Source organism: Polypterus senegalus, chromosome 3 (assembly GCF_016835505.1).
Source record: "Polypterus senegalus isolate Bchr_013 chromosome 3, ASM1683550v1, whole genome shotgun sequence".
Taxonomy (NCBI): domain Eukaryota; kingdom Metazoa; phylum Chordata; class Cladistia; order Polypteriformes; family Polypteridae; genus Polypterus; species Polypterus senegalus.
The window spans coordinates 65,873,025-65,900,062 of NC_053156.1; the positions used below are offsets into that span (position 1 = coordinate 65,873,025).

General features: G+C 37.9%; 2 protein-coding genes and 3 non-coding genes across 5 annotated transcripts in view; 3 read left to right on the plus strand and 2 right to left on the minus strand.

Moving 5' to 3' along the window:
- LOC120525255 (flavin-containing monooxygenase FMO GS-OX-like 4) overlaps nt 1-8,430 on the plus strand; it is a 40,342-nt gene extending 31,912 nt beyond the window's left edge. Inside the window, exons 5-7 of the mRNA XM_039747388.1 lie at nt 422-474; nt 5,883-6,322; nt 6,666-8,430. Coding sequence (XP_039603322.1) covers nt 422-474; nt 5,883-6,322; nt 6,666-6,983 — 811 coding nt within the window. The 3' untranslated portion in view covers nt 6,984-8,430. The remainder of the gene's footprint in view (nt 1-421; nt 475-5,882; nt 6,323-6,665) is intronic.
- Nucleotides 8,431-11,056: 2,626 nt separating this feature from the next.
- trnal-aag lies at nt 11,057-11,138 on the minus strand. The gene has a single exon. It is a non-coding gene; the product is annotated as a tRNA-Leu (tRNA).
- Nucleotides 11,139-11,788: 650 nt separating this feature from the next.
- On the minus strand, nt 11,789-11,862 carry trnat-agu. Its single transcript has one exon. It is a non-coding gene; the product is annotated as a tRNA-Thr (tRNA).
- Nucleotides 11,863-12,647: 785 nt separating this feature from the next.
- On the plus strand, nt 12,648-12,721 carry trnan-guu. The gene has a single exon. It is a non-coding gene; the product is annotated as a tRNA-Asn (tRNA).
- Nucleotides 12,722-20,557: 7,836 nt separating this feature from the next.
- snapc2 (small nuclear RNA activating complex, polypeptide 2) overlaps nt 20,558-27,038 on the plus strand; it is a 44,137-nt gene continuing 37,656 nt past the window's right edge. The window contains exon 1 of the mRNA XM_039747389.1: nt 20,558-20,782. The gene's annotated coding sequence lies outside the window, so the exon portion shown is untranslated. The remainder of the gene's footprint in view (nt 20,783-27,038) is intronic.

Consider the following 27,038-nt stretch of genomic DNA (forward strand, 5'->3'; position numbering starts at 1 on the left):
AAAGCCCAGGCTTGAACCTGCAACATTTGCCTGACGGGTATTCTCCTATAGAGAATAACAAACCAGTTCAATGGGTGTGGTGGGAAGAAAGAGTATCCTGTCATAATAAAAGTACCCATTACAAAAGGAAAGAATTTATGTAGGTCTCTAGGATCTCTGCAGTATTTTAATATTTTCGTAAACAGTAGTGTAGTATAAAATTAAACTTCTCTGGACTGCATACTAGATGCTGGCGTTAAAAGTTCTGCGATGTACAAGTACAAGTGTGAAAACTTTTATAATGTATCATTAGACACTGATCCTAAAATGTCATTGGGAAAGTATACAGTCTGATTTCAGAGATATTGGAAAGGGGGCAAAAATTGCGTGTTGAAACTGAGGTATTTTAACATTTAAATAGTATTCATCTCTCCCTCTGCAGACATTACTCTGTCCCTCATATTCCTGAGATTCCTGGTTTGGAGAACTTTACAGGTATTATTCAAAATTTGGTATATGTTTATTTGCTGTTTACTGTAATGTCAGTATGAAACACCAATTTAACAGACTGTTGTGGAGTAAAAAATTATCTATTTTGGACATTTCACAAAAACTAAAAAAGCCTGAAATAAACATCAAAATAATTTTCAGCCCATGTACTTTTTAAGTTCTTCTATACAGTCAAGTTTAAAATGAATCCAAAACTATCATCATTTTAATGTAATCCATCCTGCCTAAATGAGCCCTAGAGAGTTTACATGTGTACTTGTGACATGTTACACTGAAGTAGTTGTGTATATGTTTGTTGCAGGTATGTACGTTTATAAGCCAAAATGTAATGTTTTAATGATTTCAAGTTTTCATGGCTTTGAACTCTGCCAAGGCTAATGTGACAGTTTATTACAAAATGATATATTTTGTAGGCTCCTAGAATAATGACTAGGACCATAGTGTGGAAAAATGTTTGGTTTCACTCCAGCTGTGTTTATTTTAGAAGCAAAAGCTTCCTTTTTGGAATGAGTTCTTTTAAATTGCGGCATTTTAAGTAACCGAAAATATAGAGATAAGATATTAAAAGGCGATATCCCTCCCTAGTGATTATGGCGGTACAAAAAATCACATAAGAGAATTATACTTAGCTTTCTTTAATGACAGTTTACGCGGTATAACAGACGAAGGAAGCTTATAGCAGACACTACCAAGGTCGGATTTTAATCTATAGAGTCTGCCATTTTTCGTCACTGCGCTGAAAGGATTTTCGGGACGGATGAAGGCAACATCATCTGGCCGACGGCTTCGAAGGGTTTGGCAGATGTACAAGCCTTATATACTGGATGCACCACGTGCTGCTCCTCTCTGGTCTCCAAACAAGGACAGAACAGGCTCAACCCCACCTCCAAAAATACAATAATAGCGCAATGCCTACACTGCAGTTGTCCCCTTCAAAACTGGTAAACTAGTGGTTTCTAAATGCAGGCAGACTAGCCCCTGTATGCCACACGTGGCCTACACATGTGAATGAATCCTTTAAAAGTGTTTTACAGAGACAGTGAAATTAACCTTAATATTATAGCAAAATGTATTATAACAAGCTGAAGTAAGCCTATCCTATATGCCAATAACCACATCTGAACTTTAAGACTTATTGTGAGCTTAAAACTTATACTAAATTACTACAAAATCACACTTCATAAGTTAGTCTTAAATTAATGAAGATGTTTTTATGTTATCTTTCTGTATGTTGCTTTTTTTTAAATAGATAGGTGCTTGGGGTGGCGGGTCAGGTTCAGAATTCTTCAGAATATACTTTATCTTCAATACTAGCTGAAATTACTTACCCACCTACTGTATTCTGTGCCCATTGCCACTTTTATCCTCATTGGGGCTAGGAGTCTGACAATATGTACAAGAAAACAAAAGCCCTGGAAGCAAGCTCTATCCATCATGGAGCATGCTCAAAAAAATTACCATGCTGATCCACAGGTTCACTTTACACTTGATAATCAACCAATCTTTAGTTCCTGAGTTAGTGAGGGCATTTATAAAGCAAGCAGAATGTTAGATCATTGTCCAGCATCTAACAAACTGTTCAAAAATGTTCAGTATAACAATATTTACAATATCATTTATATACAACCTTCACTAAGAGGCTCTGTCTTACATTTGATGTGAGGAGTTTCTTAGGAGGACAAGTGTTCCTAGCAGATGACAAGCCCTCCAATGCTGCCTTTTCCCCAGCTCCTCTCCAAAGCCCTTCACACAACCACATTGGATTTACAGGGATATTGAAATGAATGAAAGTTGTACATGCTAAACACCTTGGTCAGTTATTTAGCCAGTGTTCTGTGCATGGGTGTAACACTGTCCACTAAGATTGCTAAGCTTAAATTAACTTCATTCTACTCAAATGTATGTTCAGTGGGGTTTCATCCATCCATTATCCAACCTGCTATATCCTAACTACAGGGTCATGGGGGTCTGCTGGAGCCAAGGCGCAAGGCAGGAAACAAACCCTGGGCAGGGCGCCAGCCCACCGCAGAGCACACACACACACAGCAGGGACAATTTAGAATTACCAATGCACCTAACCTGCATGTCTTTGCACTGTGGGAGGAAACTGGAACACCAGGAGGAAACCCACGCAGACACGGGGAGAACATGCAAACTCCAGCGAACCCGGGTGTCCTAACTCCGAGGCAGCAGCACTACCCACTGCACCACCTTGCCACCCGGCTTTCATTTGTATAGTATTTTTGTTAAAAAAAAAGAAGAAAATTTCATGTAAACAGGCAGGGAGTATATTTATTCCCAAAAAATAGGAACACTACAAACATTTGCAAGTTAATGAAGATATTAAAGATGCCATTTGTTTTAAAAAATATTTACCACGTATCAGGCCTAAGTAACAGTTTTAGAATTCCTATTTCATCACTGTATAAAAAAGGATAGCACATACAGTGACAAGAAGAATGACAAACAGCTGATTGAGCAAAAGATGCAAATTGTTTAGTATATTCTCAAATTTGCTAAGTGATATAAAAATAAATATCTAATCTTAAGCTTTCTACTTCGGATGACAATGTAAATGTGTGGTCTCCACACACAGCAAAAAAATGGTAATGGAGGTTTAAGAAAATGAATCCATGGTTCAGTTGGTGACCTCAACCAGACAATGCAATTCCTCAAGTATTCTTATGAAAAATTAGACATGCTAAGAAAGACAAGAGGAGCAACAAGTAAAAAAATAAAGTCATTGGCTATGCACACCGTCTGTGCATTTTGTGTCAGAAAAGGAAAATATCTCTCTATATAAAAAAAAAAATCCTGGAATGGAAAAGCAAGACAATGTTGCGTGATCTTATTGGATGTTCTCGGTGGACATTTAAAAGACTGGCCACGGAGTGTCTCGCGGGGACCGTAAACATGAGACTTGGTGCCAAGAGATTGTCCCAGGGCAGTCTCGCAGGGACGTGAAACATAAGATTCTTGCAAGACACGCCCTTCTTATCAAACAAGAGCATGGACAGCCAGCAAAACATTCAGTCACGTGGCACACACAGATCCTGTGCTCTCGACAAAGAAGAGCGAGCAGCGCGGAGAAAAGAGACCCAAGGTGCGATTCACATGCAGAGAAAGGTACAGAATATGAAAGCAGTAAAATTTGAAAGTATTGTAGCATCCCAGCCAAGCTGAAGCCTTTTTTATTTTAACTGACTTTTAGGTCTGATTGAGGGAGGGCAGAGTACAGCACAGAAGACTGATAGCTAGGTGCTGATTGATGCGGTAAAGGGGAGGCGAGACCCGTGGAAGGAGAGGTTGGAGAGGATGCTAGAAAGTTGTGTTTGGGGTTACGCAGTTGGCGATTGTTGAAGTAGACCTTTTGTGACACTTTATTACGTCAATCGCTACAGTATCAAAAAAAAGATAGTACAGATTGCATTGACGCAAACAAAAGGAAATTAGTTTAAGTCAGAGAATTTCAAAAACGGGGTTTAACTCATAGGCATTTATTGGTTACTTTGCAAAAAAAAATTATTAAATGCTGATGATGTGGATCGTTTTGTCTGTGCTGAAATTCCAAACAGAGAAACCTATCCTGAGTTATGGTGCAAAACACAAGTCTCATAGACCTCATTTAAAAGATTCAGCATATTGAGACACGAAAGATTCCAAATATTGTTTTTACAGAAGTTCTGAAATAAAAGTGAAACTAATGAAATAGCAACAATTTAAAGTAAAAAAAAATCTTACAAGTGTGTATCTGGAAAACCAAACACGGGGGTTGGCAAGCGAAGCAAGCAGGGGGCGAAGCCTCCTAGTTTAACAAAATAAAAGTCTCCTACCACCATGAGTTATAGCAGTAAATTGTTGATGGTTGTTATTTTGGCAACCTCTGGCCATAGGACTTTTGTTAAGATCGCTGAAAACAAATATGATGGCATTAGACTGAATGGTGTGAACTGCTTACATGTGGACATTCCAGGGTGATTATCACCATAAACATACATTAAACAAAATTTATTTCTATAACACATTTTCATACAAATAATGTAGCTAAAAGTGCTACAGATAAAGGCTGACAGATAACAAAATTAGTATTTTGTAATGGCCTGTGGTTTGAATTGAAGAGTTGCTCTTAAGAAGAATTTACTGTATTTAACGATATTGAAGAGCCTGAAAATTTCTACGTTGTGGATCGGCAAATGGGCTATCCTAATTCATTTGTCAACCTCATGGCCCCTTTTTTCTGGTTTTGCTGTCACGAAAATATTCTTAGCTTATTTTTTGGGTATAAAGCGTGTCCTTTTTTTTATTTTTCTAAATGTAGCCATTTTTGTCCCACTAGTGAAGTGGAAACACTAAGTACAATAAAATGATAACGTTAGTCAAGATTAAATTTGTTTCAGTTTATTTTGTATAGTTCCCTTCGCAAAGGGCTGTCCTAGAACAGGGGTTCCCAAACCTTTGGACATCAAGTACCACCTGAGGTTAAGTGAGTTGCATTACGTACCACCCGTGCCTTGTTAAAAGGGAGGGAGAGATGTAAGGGGGTGGGGGGAGTTCGGGTCTAAACCGCCCCAAAATCTGAATAAAAGTTAAAGGATTGGAAGAAATTATGCATAAAATTAATGAAGAAATTTGTGCATATACATAAATTGATAAATTCCGCCCCGAAACTAAATCCTGCCTTCGGCCTGTATGTGACGCAGGTAACGAAGACGAAATGGTATCAGCTTTGTGCTTCGATCTAGTGACTACGATGCGATACAGCGGCAGTGCACATATAACAACAAAGGCGAGCGGTTTCTGTGAGGCAGAGTTACCGAAGACTAAATAGTGTCGGCGTTGTGCTTTCATCTAGTGACCAAAAGCTCAAACAGTGAAGAAGTAGAAGTTGACTTATGGTAGTGTTAAATGAACTAAATACTGATTCAAATAATAGGTTTTATTTATTCAGATTACGAAATTTCACACCACACTAAATTTGGGAATCCACGTATTATTGTATTTAAACAGTTTCATTGGTTTTTGCTCACAACAGGCTTGTCATAAAGGGTTTGGCACAGATAAATTAAATTTCAGGGACAGCGATGCGTACCACCTGAAAAGGTACGCATACCACAGTTTGAGAACCACTGACCTAGAACACTAACATGTTTACAGATAGCAAAAAATATGCAAACTTCATAAATTAAGAAATGCACACATATAAAAATAGAGGCTTGTTTCAGTTTCAAACTGATTAGTATTAAACTGTCCTTTCTGTTTGTATTGTCAGTAAGATATGTCTAGTAGACAACAGAATACAACAGTATCAATTCTTTGTTAACCCTCCATTCTTTTATCAAATTCTTATTCAATTTGTTGTGTTTTTTTTCTTTTTTGAAATCTTCTTCTCCTAGGACGTATAATGCACAGCCATGATTATCGAACACCAGAACCATTCACTGGACAAAGTGTGGTGTTGTTGGGTGTGGGACCTTCAGGACTGGACATTGCACTGGATTTGTCTACTGTCACAGCCCATGTAACAATAAGCCACAACAACAGTCCTTTATCTTGCCCACTACCCAAAGGAGTGTATCAAGTCCCTGGAGTGAGATCAGTGAATAAACAGGGGGAACTTGTGTTTAAGGATGGTACACGAACCAAACCTGACATCTTCATGTTTTGCACAGGCTATAAATACACATTTCCCTTCTTGTCACAAGAAGTTGCTGTGGATGTGCATGAGAATTACATTACCCCTTTATACAAGCATCTGGTGCACACTGCCTTCCCGTCTCTTTTCTTCGTTGGCCTTTGTCAGATGATCTGTCCATTCCCATTTTTTCACTGTCAGGTAAGTCTACAAAGGGTTTGAAAAAGTCACCGTAGCCATATACATTACAAGGATTGATTAAATCACTTAACAATTACTTGATGATTATTTTAAATATGGCCTTTCACTGTCAGAATAATTCTGTTTCATTTTACTTTAAAATCAACTACTATCTCCACTAATAAATATACAAAGTAACCTTTTAACTCTGTTGGTCTTTTATTTGATGTTGTATGTGCTTTATGATACTTATTGCACATGTCAAATCAAAAATAAACCCAGAAATGTCATGTTGCATCTTGATTTTTTGCTGTAAATTTTACAATCTTTGATGTTGTCTCAACTCCCCTGCTTTATTTTCTAGGTGTTGTTTGCCTTGGCCGTGCTGAATGGTTCATGCAAATTGCCTACTCGTGATCAAATGGACCAAGAAACAGCTCAGGAAACTTTGTCTCGCCTTCAAAGTGGAATATTACAGCGCCACCTTATGAGAGTGCGTTATGAACAGTGGCATTACACTGACAAACTGGCACAGATGGGTGGGTTTCCCCCACTGCCAGGTTTTACAAAACGTCTATTTGAGGAGGTTAACAGGTGCAGAAGAGCTGACCCCAATATATATAAGACACAAAACTATGAAATTGTGAATGAGCATGAGTGGAAGCACAAAAAAAAAACCTAGTGACATAGTTTTCATATCTGAGTCAGCAGAAGGTAGCTAGTATAGATAACTGCAATTAGAACATGTTGTGGACATTGGATTCTTGATCATCTTAGCCTAGAATGGCTATTTCTATGAATTTGAGCTGACCGGTCAGGCAGATATACTGAACATTGTTAACCATTTCAGAGAAAAGTAGAAATTTAGTGTCTGAATTTCTATAGCGCACATCAGCTAAAAGTTATGTTTGTGAGAAGATGTGTAATACTGGTTCCTAGGACTGATCCTTGGTGCTCAGTGACGGATTAATTGGCTTTTTTTTTCTTAATTAAGGCCATGTTACATTATAGACTTCATTTGCATGATCTTAGAGAGTAAGGGACTGGCAGTGCTCCTGTGAATATTAAACCTGTGTAGTAAGACATACCCAGTGATTTAGTCCAAATAGTCTGCGATTATCCCTGATAAAATTAAACAGATTTGATTTTGTCTTGAGTCATAGGGAAGCAGTGTGCACTTGCCCGAAAGTACAATGCATATAATACACTGATAAGAAATAAGGAACATTGGCATTTAGATAGGACCAGACATACATGAGACAAGCTCGTCTGTCTAATGATGCATATTTTATGTGCATGGCAAAATGATAAAAAAATAAGAAAAAAAGGCTTGGATCGTGGACGAACTTGCTGTACCCAAACCCTTTGCATGGGCACTGCCAGTCAGGTAGCATGTGTTTGGCTGTCAGAAAAAGGAACCAGCTCCCAGTACATTGGTAATGTGAAAATATGCTGGACAGCGATCACAAAATTTCATAATTTGACATACTCTATAATTACATTGGTAATGTGAAAATATGATGGACAGCCATCACAAAATTTCATAATTTGACATACTCTATAATGTGTAATTTGGCATGTTTGGTTTGACAAGATTACCAGCTTTCATCTTCAAGCCTGACATCCCTTCTGACTAGAAGTTGTGCAATGGCTGAGCATGACATGACATTGGCTTTAGAAAGTGTTTCTTACCTGGCCTTCCAAATCGGCATGCACTTGCTACTCTTGATAGCTTGTATGCCTTTTTTTTCTTTTAAATCTTCGCCACACAGACGAATTCACATAATTTAGATTATAGTTGAACTGTACATTGATTTCTGAGAAATCAAAATACACAGAAAAATCATAGTGATTGCTGCCTTTTTTTTAAATCCACTGAATTTTTGCTCATTTTTAAAAATACATGCCATGACAAATTTTGATGTGTTTAGATTTTTTTTATTTGATCTATCTGTACATTAATCTATCTGTTAAATAGTAGTAGTAATAATAATAATGTGTTTCAGTTTTTTTTCTTTTCATTCTTTTATTGAGATTTGAATGTGAATGGAAGTACATTTTTGACAACCATAAATTAGGGCTACCAAAGATTTGCAAATAAAATCAGATCAGTTTGTCATGTTTTTTTTTACATTATGTCTGTAACTACTGGTGTCAATGGCAATCTATAATGAACACTCACTTTCAAAAATAAGGAAAATACACAATAACAGACTAACAAATTAACAAGAAATACTTTAACACTGTGTAATTTCTGGTCAGATATTGCACACATATCTCACGTACAGGTGCATCTCAATAAATTAGAATATCATTGAAAAGTTAATTTACTTCAATAATGCAATTCAAAAAGTGAAACTCCTATATAGATTCATTACACATGGAGTGATATATTTCAAGTGTTTATTTATTTTCATTTTGCTGATTATGGCTTAAAGCTAATGAAAACTCAAAATTTAGTATCTCAGAAAATTAGAATATTGTGAAAAAGTTCAACATTGTAGTCTCATGGTGTCACACTCCACTCAGCTAATTAACCCAAAGCACCTGCAAAGGTGTCCTGAGCCTTTAAATGGTCTCTGTCTGGTTCAGTAGGCCAGGCTATCATGGGGAAGACTGCTGACTTGACAGTTGTCCAGAACACAATCATTGACACCCTCCACAAGGAGTGTAAGCCACAAAAGGTCATTGCTAAAGAAGCTGGCTGTTTAGAATGCTGTATCCAAGTATATTAATGGAAAGTTGAGTGGAAGGGAAAAATGTGGCAGAAAAAGTTCACATGCAACAGGGATAACAGCAGCCTGGAGAAGAGTGTGAAGCACAGCCCATTCAAGAATTTGGGGAGATTCAAAAGGAGTGGACTGCGGCTAGAGTCGGTGCTTCAAGAGCCACCACACACACATGTATTTGGAACATGGGCTACAACTGTGTTATTCTTTGTGTCAAGCCACTCCTGAACCAGAGACAACATCAGAAGCATCTTACCTGGACTATGGAGACTGGACTGTTGCTCAGTGGTCAAAAGGTCTCTTTTCAGATGAAAGTAAATTTTGCACTTCATTTGGAAATCAAGGTCCCAGAGTCTGGAGGAAGAGTGGAGTGGCACAGAATCCAAGTTGCTTGAGGTCCAGTGTGAAGTTTCCACAGTGATGATTTGGGAAGCCATGGCATCTGCTGGTGTTGGTCCACAAAGTCCAAAGTCAGTGCAGCCGTCTACCAGGAAATTTTAGAGTAGTACTTCCTGCTTCCCTCTGCTGACAAGCTTTATGGAGCTGATTTAATTTTTCAGCAGGGTTTGGCACCTGCCTACGCTGCCAAAAGTACCAATACCTGGTTTAATGACCATGGTATCAACATGCCTGATTGGCCAGCAAACTCGTCTGACCTAAACCTTGTCAAGAGGATGACCCAACAATGCAGACGAGCTGAAGGCCGCTATCAAAGCATCCTGGCCTTCTGTAACACCTCAGCAGTACCAGAGGCTGATCGCCTCCATGCCACACCTCATTGATGCAATAATTCATGCAAAAGGAGCACCAATCAAGTATTGAGTGTGTACATGGACATACTTTTCATTAGGCCAACATTTCTGTATTAAAAATCTTTTTTTTTTTTTTGGTCTTATGTAATATACTAATTTTCTGAGATACTTAATTTTGAGTTTTCCTTACCTGTAAGCCATAATCAGCAAAGTAAAAAGAAATAAACACTTGAAATATATCACTCTGTGTGTAATTAATCTATATAATGTGTTTCACTTTTTGAATTGAATTACTGAAATAAATTATCTTTTCAATTTTCCGCCATCCTGGAGAAGTTGGACTTCCTGTGCAACCTCTGTAGTGTCCAGGTATCGCCTCATACTTCCAGTAGTGACACTGACCGTAGCCAAATGCAAAACTAGTGAAAAAAGTCAGAAAAGAGGAGGAGGGAAACATGTCAGTGGCCTTCACCTGTTACACCATTCCTGTTTTGGGGGTCGTCTCATTGTTGCCCCTCTAGAGCACCTGTTCTTAATTTCATTAACACCAAAGGAGCTGAACGTGAATAACAACTCCCTTCTGCTACTTAACTGACCAGATCAATAGCCCAGAAGTTTCATTGACTTGATGCTATACTCTGATTAAAAAGTATTCCTTTATTTTATTGAGCAGTATATTAATGTATAGGGGGAAAAAGGTTAAAAGGTTATTTCCACACTGAAAAAGAAAGTTAGAGACAAAACATATTTTAGTTGTATAGCCTTCATCGCGTGTGCAACTGAAAAGGAAAGAGCAGGTAACATATATAGGAGTGGAACAAGGTAAGGGTAGATGAAAGAAAAAAAGGTGAGAGTAAGAAAAAATTGCCATTAGAGAAGATAAAGCAAGAGATTAAAATATTAGGTGGTCATTGAAATAAAAATAAAATAATGGATGAAAACATACAACCTGAACAATTCAACAGTTGCACGGCAAACGTGTCAGGTTGCTTTTCTTTGCCACAATCTTTCTTTACCATAAGCCAGATCTCCTCCTGTGACATGCCTCTTTCTATGCAAGTTACAATGTTTCTGATCAATGTTTTTCCAATTCTTCCCTTTAAAGAGTACCTTGGTGGCTGATCGTACATAACATGTACCAACGTTACAACGCTGTATTCTGAAAGCACCGTATTCTGTACACGTGTTTGTCGAATACGACTGCTGCTAGCAAAGTTAGTTATAAGCCACATTATCATAATACAAAAGCGACCGAGAAAAAAAAAGGATAAGTTTGGCAGCGGTGGGATTCGAACCCACGCCTCCGAAGAGACTGGAGCCTTAATCCAGCGCCTTAGACCGCTCGGCCACGCTACCACACAACACATTTGCCTGAAATTATTTTAATAAATACTGATTTATAAATTTTTGTCATTTTATTTCTTAATTACCAAATTTAATTTGATTTTCTTGGCTCTGTTAAATGTGATCTATGTTTCTTAATGCAATCATATTACTGTACTTATTGAATTCCTGCTCGCTATGAAAAGAACTTCGAATCCGTAACGTAAAACAGACCCTTCTGTTTATCCATGTCTCACAACACATACCAACCCGTTTTTTATATAATTCTCATTAAAATATATAAGACACAAATAAACCAAGAATATTATCCTCACTTTACCGCATACGTGTTTGCTTTGTCAAATAAATCTCAACATCCTTCCCACTGCCCAAGTCGGAAATTCTCGTATACAACAAAACGTTAACAGAGGCCCAGCTTGATTACTTTAGGATAGTAATAACATTTTCTTGTCACTACTTGTAGAGAAACTTGATATTTTTCCTGACATTTTACCTAAAATAAGATTAATAGCAGTGCTCTCTGTAACGTCACCATAACATGGAACACCGCGGCCTGATGGGTATTTTCCGTGAAACGGATATATTTTTTTTTACATTTTACGTAGTAAAATGTGAAACGATTATGAAGTAGATACATGCAGGGAAAAAAAAGAAAAAATAAAAGGCACCGCTGGGATTCGAACCCAGGATCTCCTGTTTACTAGACAGGCGCTTTAACCAACTAAGCCACGGCGCCACCGCGACAAATTTGTTCAAAAAAATCATACACAATGGAAGTAGAAATGGGCTAGAAAAGTGAGTCGGGTATTTTCTAATCTGTTAAATTCTGAACGGGGTTTCGGGTGTCAGCTGGCGCCCGTCACAGCCCAACAGAGTGAAGCTGCAGACTGCAATACTTCACGGAACGCCGTTCTGTGTCTAAATTCCTAGGTATTGCAGGCTGCTCTCTCACAGCTAGCATAGGACGCAAGACAAGAAAGAAAACCTTGGGCAGGGCGCAGAACAAACACGCGCATACACTACAAACACGCGCATACACTAGAGCCAGTTTAGAATCGCCAGTTCACCTAACATGCATGTCTTTGTACTGTGGGAGGATTGGGAAATCAAAGCAGACACGGAGAGACTATGCAAACTCCGCCCGCGACTCGGATTGTCAGCTGGAAACGTCGAAGTACAGACTCCAATATAAAAATACGACGAGCGGATACGCGGCCGAGGTCTTCGGGACCGTAACTTTACTTTTTACTTTTACAATTGTAAACTATCCTTGTATTTTAACAGAGAATTATTCATAGCGCCCATCGCCTGCACACATTGAAGAGCGCTATTTTTAAAAATGAATCGTATTGAAAACGTTTACAACAAACGATAATATAGGAAGAACCGTTCACTACTACGTGACAGTGTCCTATATGCTTATGTTACTGTAAAGTTCACCATAACAAATTAATTTTTCTAGTATCATGACAAAGCGGCGCAAACTGTGTAACAATTGAACACCAAGCATGTGCAGATACCGTCTCTGTGGCGCAATCGGTTAGCGCGTTCGGCTGTTAACCGAAAGGTTGGTGGTTCGAGCCCACCCAGGGACGCATAATGTTTTGTAATTTTGCGCATTAAATAGACATACGTAAATTAAGTAATTACGATGCACATATTCATTAACACAAAACACACCTCTGTGGAATTCAGCAAATTCTTGTGTACCCTTGTTCATCACATATAGGTTCTAATTCATTACACAAAGTTCCACATATAACAGTAAATACATACATTATCTATAATATTTACAGTTTATCATACTTCTTCTTACTTGTGGTTTTCAGAAATAATTAATATATATTTTCACCCACATTATCCATCACCAATAAAGATAGAACACATATCAAACACTTTATTTAGTTATTTATTATAGATGGGTAAAAGGATAGATGAATAAAGGTATTGAACAAATGAGAAATCCATCTAAGCCTGTTAACCCAGAGCAGGGTCATGGGGCGCTGGAGTCTCATCCAGCAAACATAGGGTGTAAAGCAGGAACAGCCCATGGATAGGATGTCAGTCCATCACGGGTTGGACACACATACACAAACACACACACACACACACACACACACAATTTAGTGTTGCCAATCCCAATAGACTTCAGCTGTGGACCTCCAGAGCTCCACTCCATTAAAGAGGTTGTCACCCTATATTATACATCAGTGACAACAGCTGCTTATGCCATGGTTAAGACTAGGGCTGTGGGAGGGTTATCTGAATCAGTCAAGTAAACCAAGTTATAAAAACCTGTTATCCAGTTGTCTGTCGAGCAGAGTCACTGAGTCTTATAGCAGTGGAGGTCTGCATCTGGACCCATCTCGCCAGTCCACCTAACCTGAATGTCTTTGGACTGTGAGAGGAAACCAGAGCACTCAGCAGAAACCTACACAGACTCTTAGAAAATCCTATCTCCTTAACTTTGAGGCAAATTAATACAATTGTATGAGGGTAAATAGGGTTATTATAGAATTATTTAGATAAGATGCAGCTGTTAAGTGAACACAAGTGTAAACAAGACTGATACAAAAGCTAGCATTATTTTTGATTATGTGTATTTAAACAGGAATTTAATAGGTAAGTGCTATTCTGCACAGTATATAATGATGACTCATAGGACTCATAGGTTGATAACAGACAGAGGAGACTGGGATACTTGCAAATAAGACTGATGAACATTGGGAAATATGCAAATATAAAAGAAAATACTACAAAGTGTTTATACTATTAGATTGTATACGTTGTGGAATAAGCGCTCTGTTGGCACTGACCCGACACAGACTGACACCACAGGCACGTAAAAATTAACAAAAAGATTTATTTTCTTCACTTGTGGGGCACGTCTTCCCCATGTTCCACAGGCACAACATAGTCCCCAAAACCTCACAAAAGAAAAACAACACCACAAAACACTCTTCTTTCTCCTCCACTCTTCCAAGGCAGCTTTGTCCTCCTCTAGTGCCCGGAGTGGTGACTGTCGGCTTCTTTTATAGCCCACCCGAAAGTGCTGCAGGTGCTCGTTGACATACTTCCGGCTGCACTTCCGTGTGTGGTTGCACTCCCGCCCAGACGGGCTCGTTAAGCTGTGCAGCTCCCCCTGGTGGTAGCCACAGAGTCCAGCAGGAATGAGCTCCAGTGTTCCAAAACTGTGGCTCCAATGCAACCCAGGGGGGCTGCCACCAAGTGTTCCGTGGGACAAAGTGTGAGTCCCATAGCTGCTCCCCCGAATCTAGTGTCAAAGGGGCGTCCTGGCTGTCCGTCACAACGTCTAACCTCAGATAAACTAACCAGAGCATATATTCTTGAAAGAAATTATGAAATAGGTGGTTGGGACCTTGCTATCGACATGTTATTTAGCTAAAAGCAGCTTCACCGATAAGTAACAAGTTGTCTGATTTCAGCTGATCATTAGCCTGCTGTAGGCACATTCTTTAATCTGTCATATCTGTTCACAGTTTTACAAAAATATTTCCTAAACCCTGCTATGATTATCTTTTCCCCTTAAGTGCAATTATTCCCCAAACACTGCTGAAAAAATACTTGTCTTTCACATTGCCTCACAGCAAAAACCCATCACATGAAAATGTTATCATATAATTATGAATAAGTGGTGGCTTATAATGTATTGTAGTGTCATGGTGCTGAGGCCATCTTGTTGTTTAGGAGTCCAATAGCTACTATTAAATTCTGTAGTACCACACAATAAGGGTAACTAGAACAATTTAAATAACATAGAACCTATAAAAAAAACATTAGGCCAAACTATAAAGTAACCTTAAATCTAACATAAAGTGTTAAAGTGTGTAGTAGTCAATAATACCTATACATTGAAGGAAGTAGAAGTCTTTATAAACATATATAAAAATAGCTATTACCTTATACACAACCAGTGCAAAGAATATACGGGGAAGTACATCTAATACATATACTAAAATACAATAAGACACAGTGAAAATATCAATTAAACATAAAAATAGTAAAAAATAGAAATTTAGATCAAGGCCTCTTAATTAAGCAATACAATAAAATATATATTACAAAATTACGAAACAAATGGTTTAAATAGTTGTAGTAGTTTTTAGGATCAACAAAAATAGATCAATAGACAAAAAAACAACCAAAACGGAAAAAAAGACTTGTGAATCAGTTTGACAGGCAAAATCAGTTTTGTTTCAACAAGGATACAGTTAGTTAGACGTACCACACAAATAAGATTCTAAAGGTGTGGTGTTGAAGCAGTGGCAAAGAAATGTGAAGAAAGTGGACAAAATGAAGATAAAACTTAATCGAAGACACAAAAAACTGTTTGCATCTAATGAACAGCAAATGTCACTCCCTTAAATGACAGAAAGAATTCCACTGAAGTCCCTGCTCAGCATTTGGCAGCAAAATTATGTACTTTTGAAGTAGACTGCGTTCTTCTCGCACCCTTTTTACAGGGCAGGCAGCAGTTATGGAATTTTTAGCTAATTTTCAATCTTTACAGATTATTACAAGTATATACTTAAATTAAGTTATAACAATTAATTATTAAAATATAAGCAAAAGGAATGAAGGCAACTAAAGGATTAACTAAATGAAGCTTAAAGCTTTAGCATGTGAGGTTTGTCTTATGTTAGAGAGACCACCAGCTTGATTTCCATAAGCTGAAAATGAGGTAAATGAGTAATTAACACCCATCCAGAAAGTAATGATAAACTAATGAGAAAGCCCAAAGACCCCTCCTAAGAAGCAGTACTAAGTCAATATAAAATTCTGCAGGACTCTCCTTTCAATGAGTCAGGATTCAGGTAAATGGAAGAGTCTACAGGGGTCTGAAAATGTGTGTTGGTGACACGTGATGATTTGATGAGCTAATAATAATATATACTAAGAGTCAGATGACATGATGTATTAGGTGAGGTAATGTAACAGAAGATATAACACTGACACAACCAGACCATCCACCACCTTTACCAAAGACCAAGTTGTGAGAGAATTACACAGACTTCATTCTGACAAGGCGGCAGGCCCTGATGGCATCAGCCTAAAGGTGCTTAAAGTCTGTGCCTCACAGCTCTGTGGAGTACTACTTAGGATTTTCAACTTAAGCCTGAGTATTAAAAAAGTGCCAGTGCTATCTATGGATAACATCTTGTCTGGTTCCTGTTCCAAAGAAGGCACATCCTAGTGCCCCTTCTGACTATAGGCAAGTGGCGTGCACCGCACACATCATGAAAGTCTTTGAGAGACTAGTCCTGGAAATACTTCACCCCCATAGGTTAAGTCAGCACTGGACCCTCTCGAGTTTGCCTACCCGGCGAGGATTGGAGTCGAAGATACAATCACCTACCTGCTGCACCATGTCTACAGTCACCTAGACAAGCCAGGAGGAACTCTCAGGATTATGTTCTTCAATTTCTCATGTGCCTTTAACACCATCCAGCCGGCCAGACCGGGGAGTAAGCTATCGGAAATGCAGGTGGATGCTCCCTTAGTTTCGTGGCTCATGGACTATCTGAAGGGAAGGCCACAGTTTGTGCAGCTACAGGGTTCTGTGTTTGACACCATGCTATGTGGCACTGGTGCCCCACAAGGGACAGTTCTGTAACCATTCCTCTTCACCCTGTACACTACAGATTTTAGTTACAACACAGAGGGCTGCCATCTGCAGAAATTCTCTGATGACTCTGCAATAGTTGGTAGTATCAGACATGGAGACAAGATGGAATACAGGACGGTAGTGGACAGTTTTGTTAACTGGTGTGAGCTGAATCAACTGCAGATCAATGACAATAAAACTAAAGAACTGGTAGTTTATTTAAGAAGATCACGATCTCCAGCCACTCCCCTGTCTTATAGGGGTGTGAAGGTGGAGATCGTTGAGGAGTACTCAAACTCATCTCAAACTGATCTTGTTCAATTAACTTGTCTTTTTCCTTGTTTTACTCTGCATTCAGAAAAGCACAGCAGTGTGAGTTTTACATTTACAAAAACATTTAGAAATATTCATATTTTTCATATTTGTAGATGCTCAACTCTTTTTTGTTGTTTTTCCAATAATGTGCTCTTTTCCATGTAGTTTTTGCTCTTAATTCTATTTTAATAATGAGAACTAACAATGCATAGAAAAGACACCTGGGTAAACAACCCTGAAAATTACTTTGGCGCCAAAGCCACTGAGGTGCCCATTAGTAAACAATAGTGAACAATTAGTTAACAATAATGAAAGTCATAATGAAGGTGAAAATCTTGTAAGCAAAGAAATACAAAATTATACCCATGCAGCAAAAAATATTGGTATATTCTTATACAGTATATATTTACTAATACATAATACATAGAAACTGGGAAATAACAGGTTGCTTAATTAGGTTTGGAGTCCAACAATAAACAAGTTGGTTGAAACAAAAACCTGCAGCCATATTAACCGAGTACTGAGTTTGAGAACTATTGACTAATGTATCAAAAGAAATGAATTGTCACAATAAAAGTGACTTCTGTCCAACTCCCTTGCCTTCAGTATTATCACAGAATCTCTTATTTGCACAAATAACATATATCATTTGTATTTTATGGTTCGATGATAGTGAAACCCAGATTCAAGAGGAAATGTTGGGACACCCACCGGGTTGTCCCATTTAATTTTTTTTAACAAAGGAAACAAAACAAGCCTATGATGAAAATACAAAGCTGAAACTATAGGCAGTAGACTTCTCTGTTTTAAAGGTGTTGCTTAATTGAGCAGGTCTTGGCTTCTTGTGAATCTCAGACCTCTGAGTTGTCTCAACCCAAAGTGAAACACTTCTTTCCAGGGATGCCCAGTTTTACAGGATTTAACCTGACATGGGTAGAGTGAGTTGCCTTTGCTGTGTGTCTTCTCGAAATGATGGAGGCAGAAACAGTTGACAACATTAGCAACAACACTCCTTTTCATTTTGGGGTGGTATTACATTCATTAGCTGAGCCTAGAAGGCAACAACACACTGACGTGCATTCATGACAATATACTACTATTTATTTTGATGCCAAACAATTAGACCCACTTTACATAAATTTGTTACAGTAATGACATATTAACATACCTTATAAAGAACAAAAATAGACAGGAGTGTCACTTACAAAAACACATACACACAAACTGACTTCTCTACAGTTCCTGTTGAAATAAAAATACAAATTAAAGATTTTGCATTGAAAAAACATAAAATATTAAAATAGAAAGCCATAAAGAAAGCTGAGTCTATTCTATTACAATGCTCCAATGACACTGTGACAACATGGGCTTACAGTACTGACCTGGCAAATAATTATTAATAACATATATTAATTACTGAACCTTAAGTTAGAAATTACAAATATTAAATTTCCTAACTTTTGTACAGAAAATTAGTTGAATTGAATAAAAAAATAAGCAGTAGGAGGGGGAGACCTCAGTGTTCACACAGTGTCTAATAGGTGGTTTCACAGAAAGTGCAGGTGCTCGTCTTCCTGAGGTGCCACATTAACTAATGGAAGGCTATGGATTAACTATATACATAGAGGCAGAACCAGTGACTGAAAATCCATACCAAGTCCATTTAGAGCCACTAATTACCATACTAGTCACTTACTGTATTTAGGGTGTAGCATAAATAATGATTTTTTTGGATGTGAAAGGAGATTTTGTAGGTGGAATGCCAGTGCAATGTAGGTCATATGCACTGTATATGCAGTGGTATGTTGGAGCATTGCCATAACAACAGGAGGTGCCGACTGAGAGAATAGAGTAACCTAAGCAGTGAGGTGCAGTGGTTAAGACTTTGGACTGTAAACCAAATCCCACCGCTGAACAAGTCACTTCACCCACCAATTCTCCAATTAGAAAAAACAAAAGAAACATAACTAATTGTACCTCAAATGCTGTAAGTCACTTTATATAAATAAAGCTGGTCTTCTTCTGTTCACTAGCATGGACTATCTTGAGGGAGTAGCAAAGAGAAGAACATTGGCCAAGCTGCTGGCTATCATCAGCAATTTGTCACATCTTCTGCATCACACCAAGACAATCCTCAGGTAAAGTTATTGGATTTTTTTTTTTTACCAGTTGTTCTTAGACACCATATCATATCTAACTAAACAAAAATATTCTTTCATTTTATTATGTTAATTATGTCTTTTTTTTTACATTTTGTTAATATTCAATTTCAATTTGTAATCAATTTGTAAAAATTGCATGAAATCTTAGGCTAAGGAGTTCCAAAAAACTATTTGGAGTTAGGAGTTAACAAAATCGGAGTTTAATGAAATGAGATTGGAGGTGTGGTTCAGAAATACTTTGACTTATAAAAAAGACATTTTGAATTTGATATTCACAAAAAGCAAATGCTAATTTAAAGAATGCCTGGTAAAAAAGAGCTCTCAGATGCTCTACTATCAACAATTGTTGATTTGCATAAAGCTGGAAAGGTTTACAAAGTCATTTCAAAGAGTTTATATTCATTAGTCACCAGTGTTAATGGAGATGATTTAGTACTTTGACTGTTCTGCCTAGAAGTGGGTACCCAGCCATGATTACTTCCAAGATGCAACACAGAATTCTCAGTGAGGTAAAAAAAAAAGTACCAAAGCATAACAGCTGAAAAGTTGAAGTAATCACTTGAACAGGCTAATGTCTCTGTTTATGATTCTATCATACAGAAAACATTGACCAGGCATGGTGTCCATGGCTTGATATCAAGGAAAAAGACACTGCTCTCCAAAAAAAAAGAAAAATATCACTTCATGCCTGAAGTTTTCCAAAGACCACCTTGACACTCTGCAGCACTATTTTGTGGACTGATGAAACCAAGGTTGAATTTTTTGTGATGAATATTCAGCAGTATATATATGATGTTGAAAATGTACAGAATTGCAACATGAAAATATTATCCTAATGATGAGGGAATAATAATTATTTGCATTTATATAGCGATTTCCTTACGAAGATGCAGATTTCCTATAAACTGCTAGGAAAGAAGTTGTATCTGCTGCAGCAATATGACACCCACAATCTATTTCATTTATTAAAAGTAACTAAATTATCTCCATTGTTATTATAATATGATTATTTCAAAATACATTATGATTATTATAGAAACACTGCTACAGAGCTTAGAAGTACTGTTGGCATCCAGGACAGGCTCCTGGCTTCTACTCCGTTTTTTGCCCCACTTCATGTGATACTGATATAGATTTATCACTGATTAAAAATTTTACTCCTAGCATTTATTCAGTTGAAAACTATCTGAAACGTACATTTATTTAACCACTTACTGTAATATTTAAAGATGTGTTGGGACCAATGGCCTTTACCGTTAAAACGCCGTTTCGTGTATCTAGTTCTTCCCTCGGCGCTGTCCGTAGTTTGGCGGATTGATAATCTTGCGTAGACTGAACGTGATACAAACGTGTGTGCTGCAGCTTTGGCTGTCATGCTGTGTTCTGAGAGTAGTTCATGCTTTACACGGTAAAGTAATCGAAATAACTGTTATTATACGTATAAAAGATTCACTTCGGATTGGATTTCTTTAAATTTTTCACGGCGTCTTCGTGAACATAGGTAATTTACCCAGGAGGAAGTGGTATGTTCTATATACGACACAGTTACAAAGGTAAGGGAATGTATTCATCAACTGTGTTCCGTTAAAGTGTTGCGCGTTGACTTCAGTAGCTACATTTACAGTGATTGGGCTGTAATGAGTTGTGCCATCAGAGTATAAAAAAATCACTAAATATTTGGGTGACAATCTCAATAGTTGGTTACGAAGTTCCACCTTGATATCTGCTTTGGACTGAATGTTAGTGGCGATTTAACTTGAAAATTGTCTTTTGCCGTCTGATAGTCTGAACCGGTACCCCTCAGATCAGAAACCTGGTTTAATTGGGGTTTGGTTGAAAAAAATGATACGGCACAAGGAGTGCAGATATCCACTCTAATCGACAATCTGATAAAATGTTACAATTGTGCTGATTGGCTTACTATGCCATATCATATCATATCGTATTTTGTCTTAAATTATTCTTCTGTGTTTTAGCATTAGCTTTTGAGAAGCAAGCATTTATTTTATATGGTGCATTTCATTAACACCATACAGGAGGTTTTATTAAATTGAAGTCAAATTTATTTATATGGCACTTTTAAAAAGCTTAAAGATGGCCAAAGTACTTTATAAAAGAAAAACAAAATGACAAAAGAAAAAGTAACCCGCTGCAGCGAGTTTTGCTTCGCAGTTTACAGACATAAAAACACATACATTTACAAAATAACTTTGTACTAACTGCTGATTTAAGTTCAACTGTTAAGGCAACCTAAAGTCAATTGAATAAAATAAACTGTGATTTTAAAATAAGCAATTGGTGCAGCTGATCTTATTGAATGGGACAGGCTGTTCCATAGCTGAGGACCCACTACAGTGAAGGCAGGGTCATCCCACAGCTTTAAGCGTGTGCAGGGAGCAAATAGTTAAAATTGATTAAAGAGGCCTAGTGCTTAAATATGGGAATAAAGTAATCTGCAAGATAGTGTGGAACAAACCCCATGAAAGTGTTGAACTCAATAAAATCTTAAAATCCACCATGTATCTCACAGCGAGCCAATTGAGTGAAGCTGACAAGAGTGATGTGATTTTTTTTTTTTTTGTGCCAGTCAAGATTCAGGCTGTAGCATTTTAAAATACTGTAGTTGTAGTCAGGACAGAGATGTGTTAAACACCAGTAACGTACTGTACAGTAGTCTAAACAGATTAAAGCATAAACATGAATAAGCTGCTGTATTGTTAAAGGATACGTAGTTCAACCCTAAGCTAAAAAAAAGCTGTTCATTAAGTCTTAAATCTGATTTAAAGATAACCAAGGTTTTTAGCATAACACCTGATGTGCGGAGTTAGCATCTACAGAAAAATTGGTCTACTATTAACACTAGAATTACCAGAGCCTACGAAAAAACTCGTAATTCCGTCCCACCTTAAACTGCTTCTTAAATCCCTTCACACCTCTCCGCCAGCGCCCTTTGTCTTCTAAATGTGCTGATAAAGAGCAGCCGGCTATTCCATCCCCCCACCAATTTAGAACGTGCACGAACTTCTCTCAGCTCATGCCTTGATTGAGTATCTGGGAGTGAAGTGGAGTTTTAGAGTGGAAATAATAGATCGTTGTTTGGAACACACGCATTTCATGTCTGTTCCGTTTCTACAGTAATCCGTGTCAACACATTGTTAAAACAGAAACGTTTTTTTATATTCTAGTAGTAGATGACAAAATGTAGGCATAAACTATATAATGTATGAAGCCTGAAGTCCAAATAGCAAAGAAACATTTTCACAAGAATAACACAATTGCGCTTTTATTCAAAAATATAACTGCAGAAACAAAAAGCCACCTTAACATGCGACATTGACACTAGTTTACCGTAACTGACTCCGTGGTTCAATAGATCAGCCCCGCTTGAATCAAGGGTGACGGGTTCGATCCTGCCCCCTCCGTTTTGAGAAGTAAACTGCTCTTAGTCTTACTGTTTTAGAATAAAAGCATACATTTGATTTCAGTCCGGTGCAATTTATGATCTTTGTAAAGGTTAGCTTTTTTTTTTTTATTCACTTTTCACTCTCTCAGTCGCGTTCAGAATCAATCCATACAACCCCATCTGACACGGCTGTTTTCACTAAAGACGCGCTATAGCTCTGCAGTGTACCACGATGCATACTAACGCTACCCCGGTTCTGACACACAAGCGCTGGCGAAGCTGCCTTCTTCGTATCTCACCGTCACTTGCTTTTCTTTTTTTCAGTTTTATTGAGTGTTCCTGCCAGTCCCGCATGTTGCTGTATGCTTTTCTTTTGTACTCCAGGACATGCAGAGGAAAGAATGGTAAAGACCAGTAACTTCGCTATATGCAATCATCAGACACTCCCCATCTGCCCGTGTCGTTCAAACACAGGAACATATATTGGTGTAAAAGTATAACAAAAGTGCACTTTTATTCAAGTGCACTTTTTCCATCGCCTTTTCCTGTAAGAAGCAGTGTACACACTTCTCTCTATGCTGTGGTTTCTATTACACACCTGAAAGAAAGAGACAATATATGTGAAAATATAATCACACTAATGCAATATTATTTGAAAGCGAACAGCGTCAGATCGGTGTGAATTTATGCAGGAACTGGAAATTCTCTGATGGGGACCTTCCCCCAGGGAAGAAAGTACAGTGTCAGGTGCTCATTCAGTGTAATAGAAACCATAGCACAGAGAGGTGTGTACACGGCAACAAGTACACGTGTCGTAAATGTAGGAAGGACGGTCCTTGGGTGTGTGGGAACTGTTAATATTTGAATGTGATGATTTTATATAATGAAAATCTGCACTTCTTAGCATTGCACCATGCAAGATGTCGTATCAATCGCCTACTGTAACTTGCTTTCTTTTTCTTGGTTATACAGGTAGTTTTGAATAAAAGTGCACTTGTTTTGTTTGCGAAATGAAGTGTCTGCGTGCACTTTTCGTGGCATTACGTGTATTTTTGAGCATGCCCGTTTGAGCAGTATAAAAGTATTGAAAAGTATAACAAAACAACGGGCAGATGGGGAGTGTCTGATGATTGCATATAGCGCTGAACTTACTGCTCTTTACTATTCTCTCCTCTGCGTGCCCTGGAGTACAAAAGAAACAGAATACAGACGCTATAGCTCTGCGTGTACCACGATGCATACTAACGCCCCCACCGGTTCTGACACACAGGCGTGGCGAAGCTGCCTTCTTCGTATCTCACCGTCACTTGATTTTCTTTTTATTCAGTTTTATTGAGTGTTCCTGCCAGTCCCCGCATGTTGCTGTATGCTGGATATGTTCATATGTATTGTCTCTTTCTTTCAGGTGTGTAATAGAAACCACAGCATAGAGAGACATTGCTTCTTACAGGAAAAGGCGATGGAAAAAGTGCACTTGAATAAAAGTGCACTTTTGTTATACTTTTACACCAATATATGTTCCTGTGTTTGAGCGACACGGGCAGATGGGGAGTGTCTGATGATTGCATATAGCGCGAAGTTACTGGTCTTTACCATTCTTTCCTCTGCATGTCCTGGGTACAAAAGAAAAGCATACAGCAACATGCGGGGACTGGCAGGAACACTCAATAAAACTGAATAAAAAGAAAAGCAAGAGACGGTGAGATACGAAGAAGGCAGCTTCGCCAGCGTTTGTGTGTCAGAACCTGAGGGGTAGCGTTAGTATGCATCGTGGTACACTGCAGAGCTATAGCGCGTCTTTAGTGAAAACAGCCGTGTCAGATGGGGTTGTATGGATTGATTCTGAACGCGACTGAGAGAGTGAAAAGTGAATAAAAAAAAAAAAAGCTAACCTTTACAAAGATCATAAATTGCACCGGACTGAAATCAAATGTATGCTTTTATTCTAAAACAGTAAGACTAAGAGCAGTTTACTTCTCAAAACGGAGGGTGCAGGATCGAACCCGTCACCCTTGATTCAAGCGGGGCTGAATCTATTGAACCACGGAGTCAGTTACAGTAAACTGGTGTCAATGTCGCATGTTAAGGCGGCTTTTTGTTTCTGCAGTTATATGTTTGAATAAAAGTGCAATTGTGTTATTCTTGTGAAAATGTTTCTTTGCTATTTGGACTTCAGGCTTCATACATTATATAGTTTATGCCTACATTTTGTCATCTACTACTAGAATATAAAAAAGTTTCTGTTTTAACAATGTGTTGACACAGGTTACTGTAGAAACGGAACAGACATGAAATGCGTGTGTTCCAAACAACGATCTATTATTTCCACTCTAAAACTCCACTTCACTCCCAGATACTCAATCAAGGCATGAGCTGAGAGAAGTTCGTGCACGTTCTAAATTGGTGGGGGATGGAATAGCCGGCTGCTCCTAGCTTCTCTTTATCAGCACATTTAGAGAACAAAGGGCGCTGGCGGAGAGGTGTGAAGGGATTTAAGAAGCAGTTTAAGGTGGGACGGAATTACGAGTTTTTTCGTAGGCTCTGGTAATTCTAGTGTTAATGGAGGATGCAAGGCCCAAATGGAATAATCTGTTTTTAATTAGTCTAGTTAACATCCTCAAGGCATGAGTGTAGTGAGAGTACTCTTATCATTGAGTTTCAGAGGCAGTTTCATTTGAGTATCATCAGCATAACAGTGGTAAGGAATGTTATACTTATTAAGAATACTGGAAAGTGGCAGCATATACAAAGAAAAAAAGAGATTGTCCCACAACAGACCCTTGTGGTATGCTGCAGGTAACAGGGGCAGTAGGAGATGATGAATTACCAAAGATGACACTAAAGAACCAGTGATCTTGAGTAAAAAACAGTGAATGCTGGTGTATTAATGTGAGGAGCATTAATAAGAGACATGTTATGTACCAATGCTGAAAGGCTATTTGGAAATGTTTTGTTTGGATATGTTAAAAATAAAGCAGCTTAACGACAGTAGAGTTAATGTATTGATTTACAAAAGATAGAAATGTGTATTATATGATTAAGTACATTGAAAATGAATGAAAGGATATTACTTATAGTGTAAGAGAACTATAAAGAGAACCCAGCTAGGGTCATAAAAGAAATCACACAGACCATAATAAGGCTGTGTGTAACAGAATGAATTGTTACGCAATTCACATGTGGTGAGACCTATACATTTGGTAATTATTTTGTAATTATTTCCTTTCACATCCCAAAGAACTATATTTTTCTGATTAATTTTTAAAAATTAATAATTCACAAAACAAATAGTAATATTTTAATAACTATCGCAGTACAACAGTAAGTATAGTAAGATCAGAGAACATACTAAAATATTACTAATAAAATATCAGAGTTCAGACTATAGCCACTTCACACTCCATATACAAAACAAGTAAAAATAGATTATTACCCACTCATCCCACCCAAGTGTCCCGTGTAAAATTAACCATAGTGTGTCAAGGGCCACGTGTGGGGTAGTAATCATTCAAACCAAGAGATAAAGAAATAGGCAAAGGATAGTGGCATTAAAGCAACGGAAGGGTAGAAATAAAGTATTGATAAAGAAGTAAAGAAAACAGCAAAGGTAAATAAGAGGAAAATGCCATGGCCCTGTTTCACCTTTTAGTTAACAGTCTTGGCTTCAACCATACTAGCAGCCTTATCCCATATGCTGTTGGTTTTAGTTGTAGATTTGTTAGTTTGTGGTGCTGCCTGTTTTGTAAGTGGATAGAGTTTTCGAAGATCAATGGTGAGGGTAACCTGTTTCTGGAAGTTTCACACCGCTAATTTAAAACATTTTGAGAGTAATCATCCTTAAAAAAAGTTTTGTGCTGATAGGATAAGTGTAGATGTATCTACTAAAATAAAAATATTTGGTGGATTTTTCAAGATACAAACTAAAACGTGATATATACCAGAACCAATAGAACACAGAAAGACAGAGCCAAAATATATGTAATAAAGTTCAAAGTTCTTTATGGGAGCAAAAACAAGGGACAATGTTGATTTTGCCAGTTGCTAAGTTGTACTAAAAGGATACATGTAAATGTGACTAGAGGCTGTCAAGATTAAACTGAGAAAAAAAAAAATGTATCTACCGGTAATCATATTTTGTTAAATCAATCAACTGTCCCTTCCCTTCTCTCTCCCAAATTGCACACTGACCTGCTACCATGCACTGTACAGTTTTGAGTAATTTTATCATGGGGATAATTGCAACACGTTCTGCAAAGGAAGAACCCCCAAGTATCAGCCATAATATTACTCTGCATGAGAGTATTGCACTAAAAAAATGAAAACCTCTTTCTTTGTTCATTATTTAAAGCAGAGCCAGTTTTTGTAGCCGAGGATCAGACCGCCAAGGTCCCCGCCTTCGGCCACCA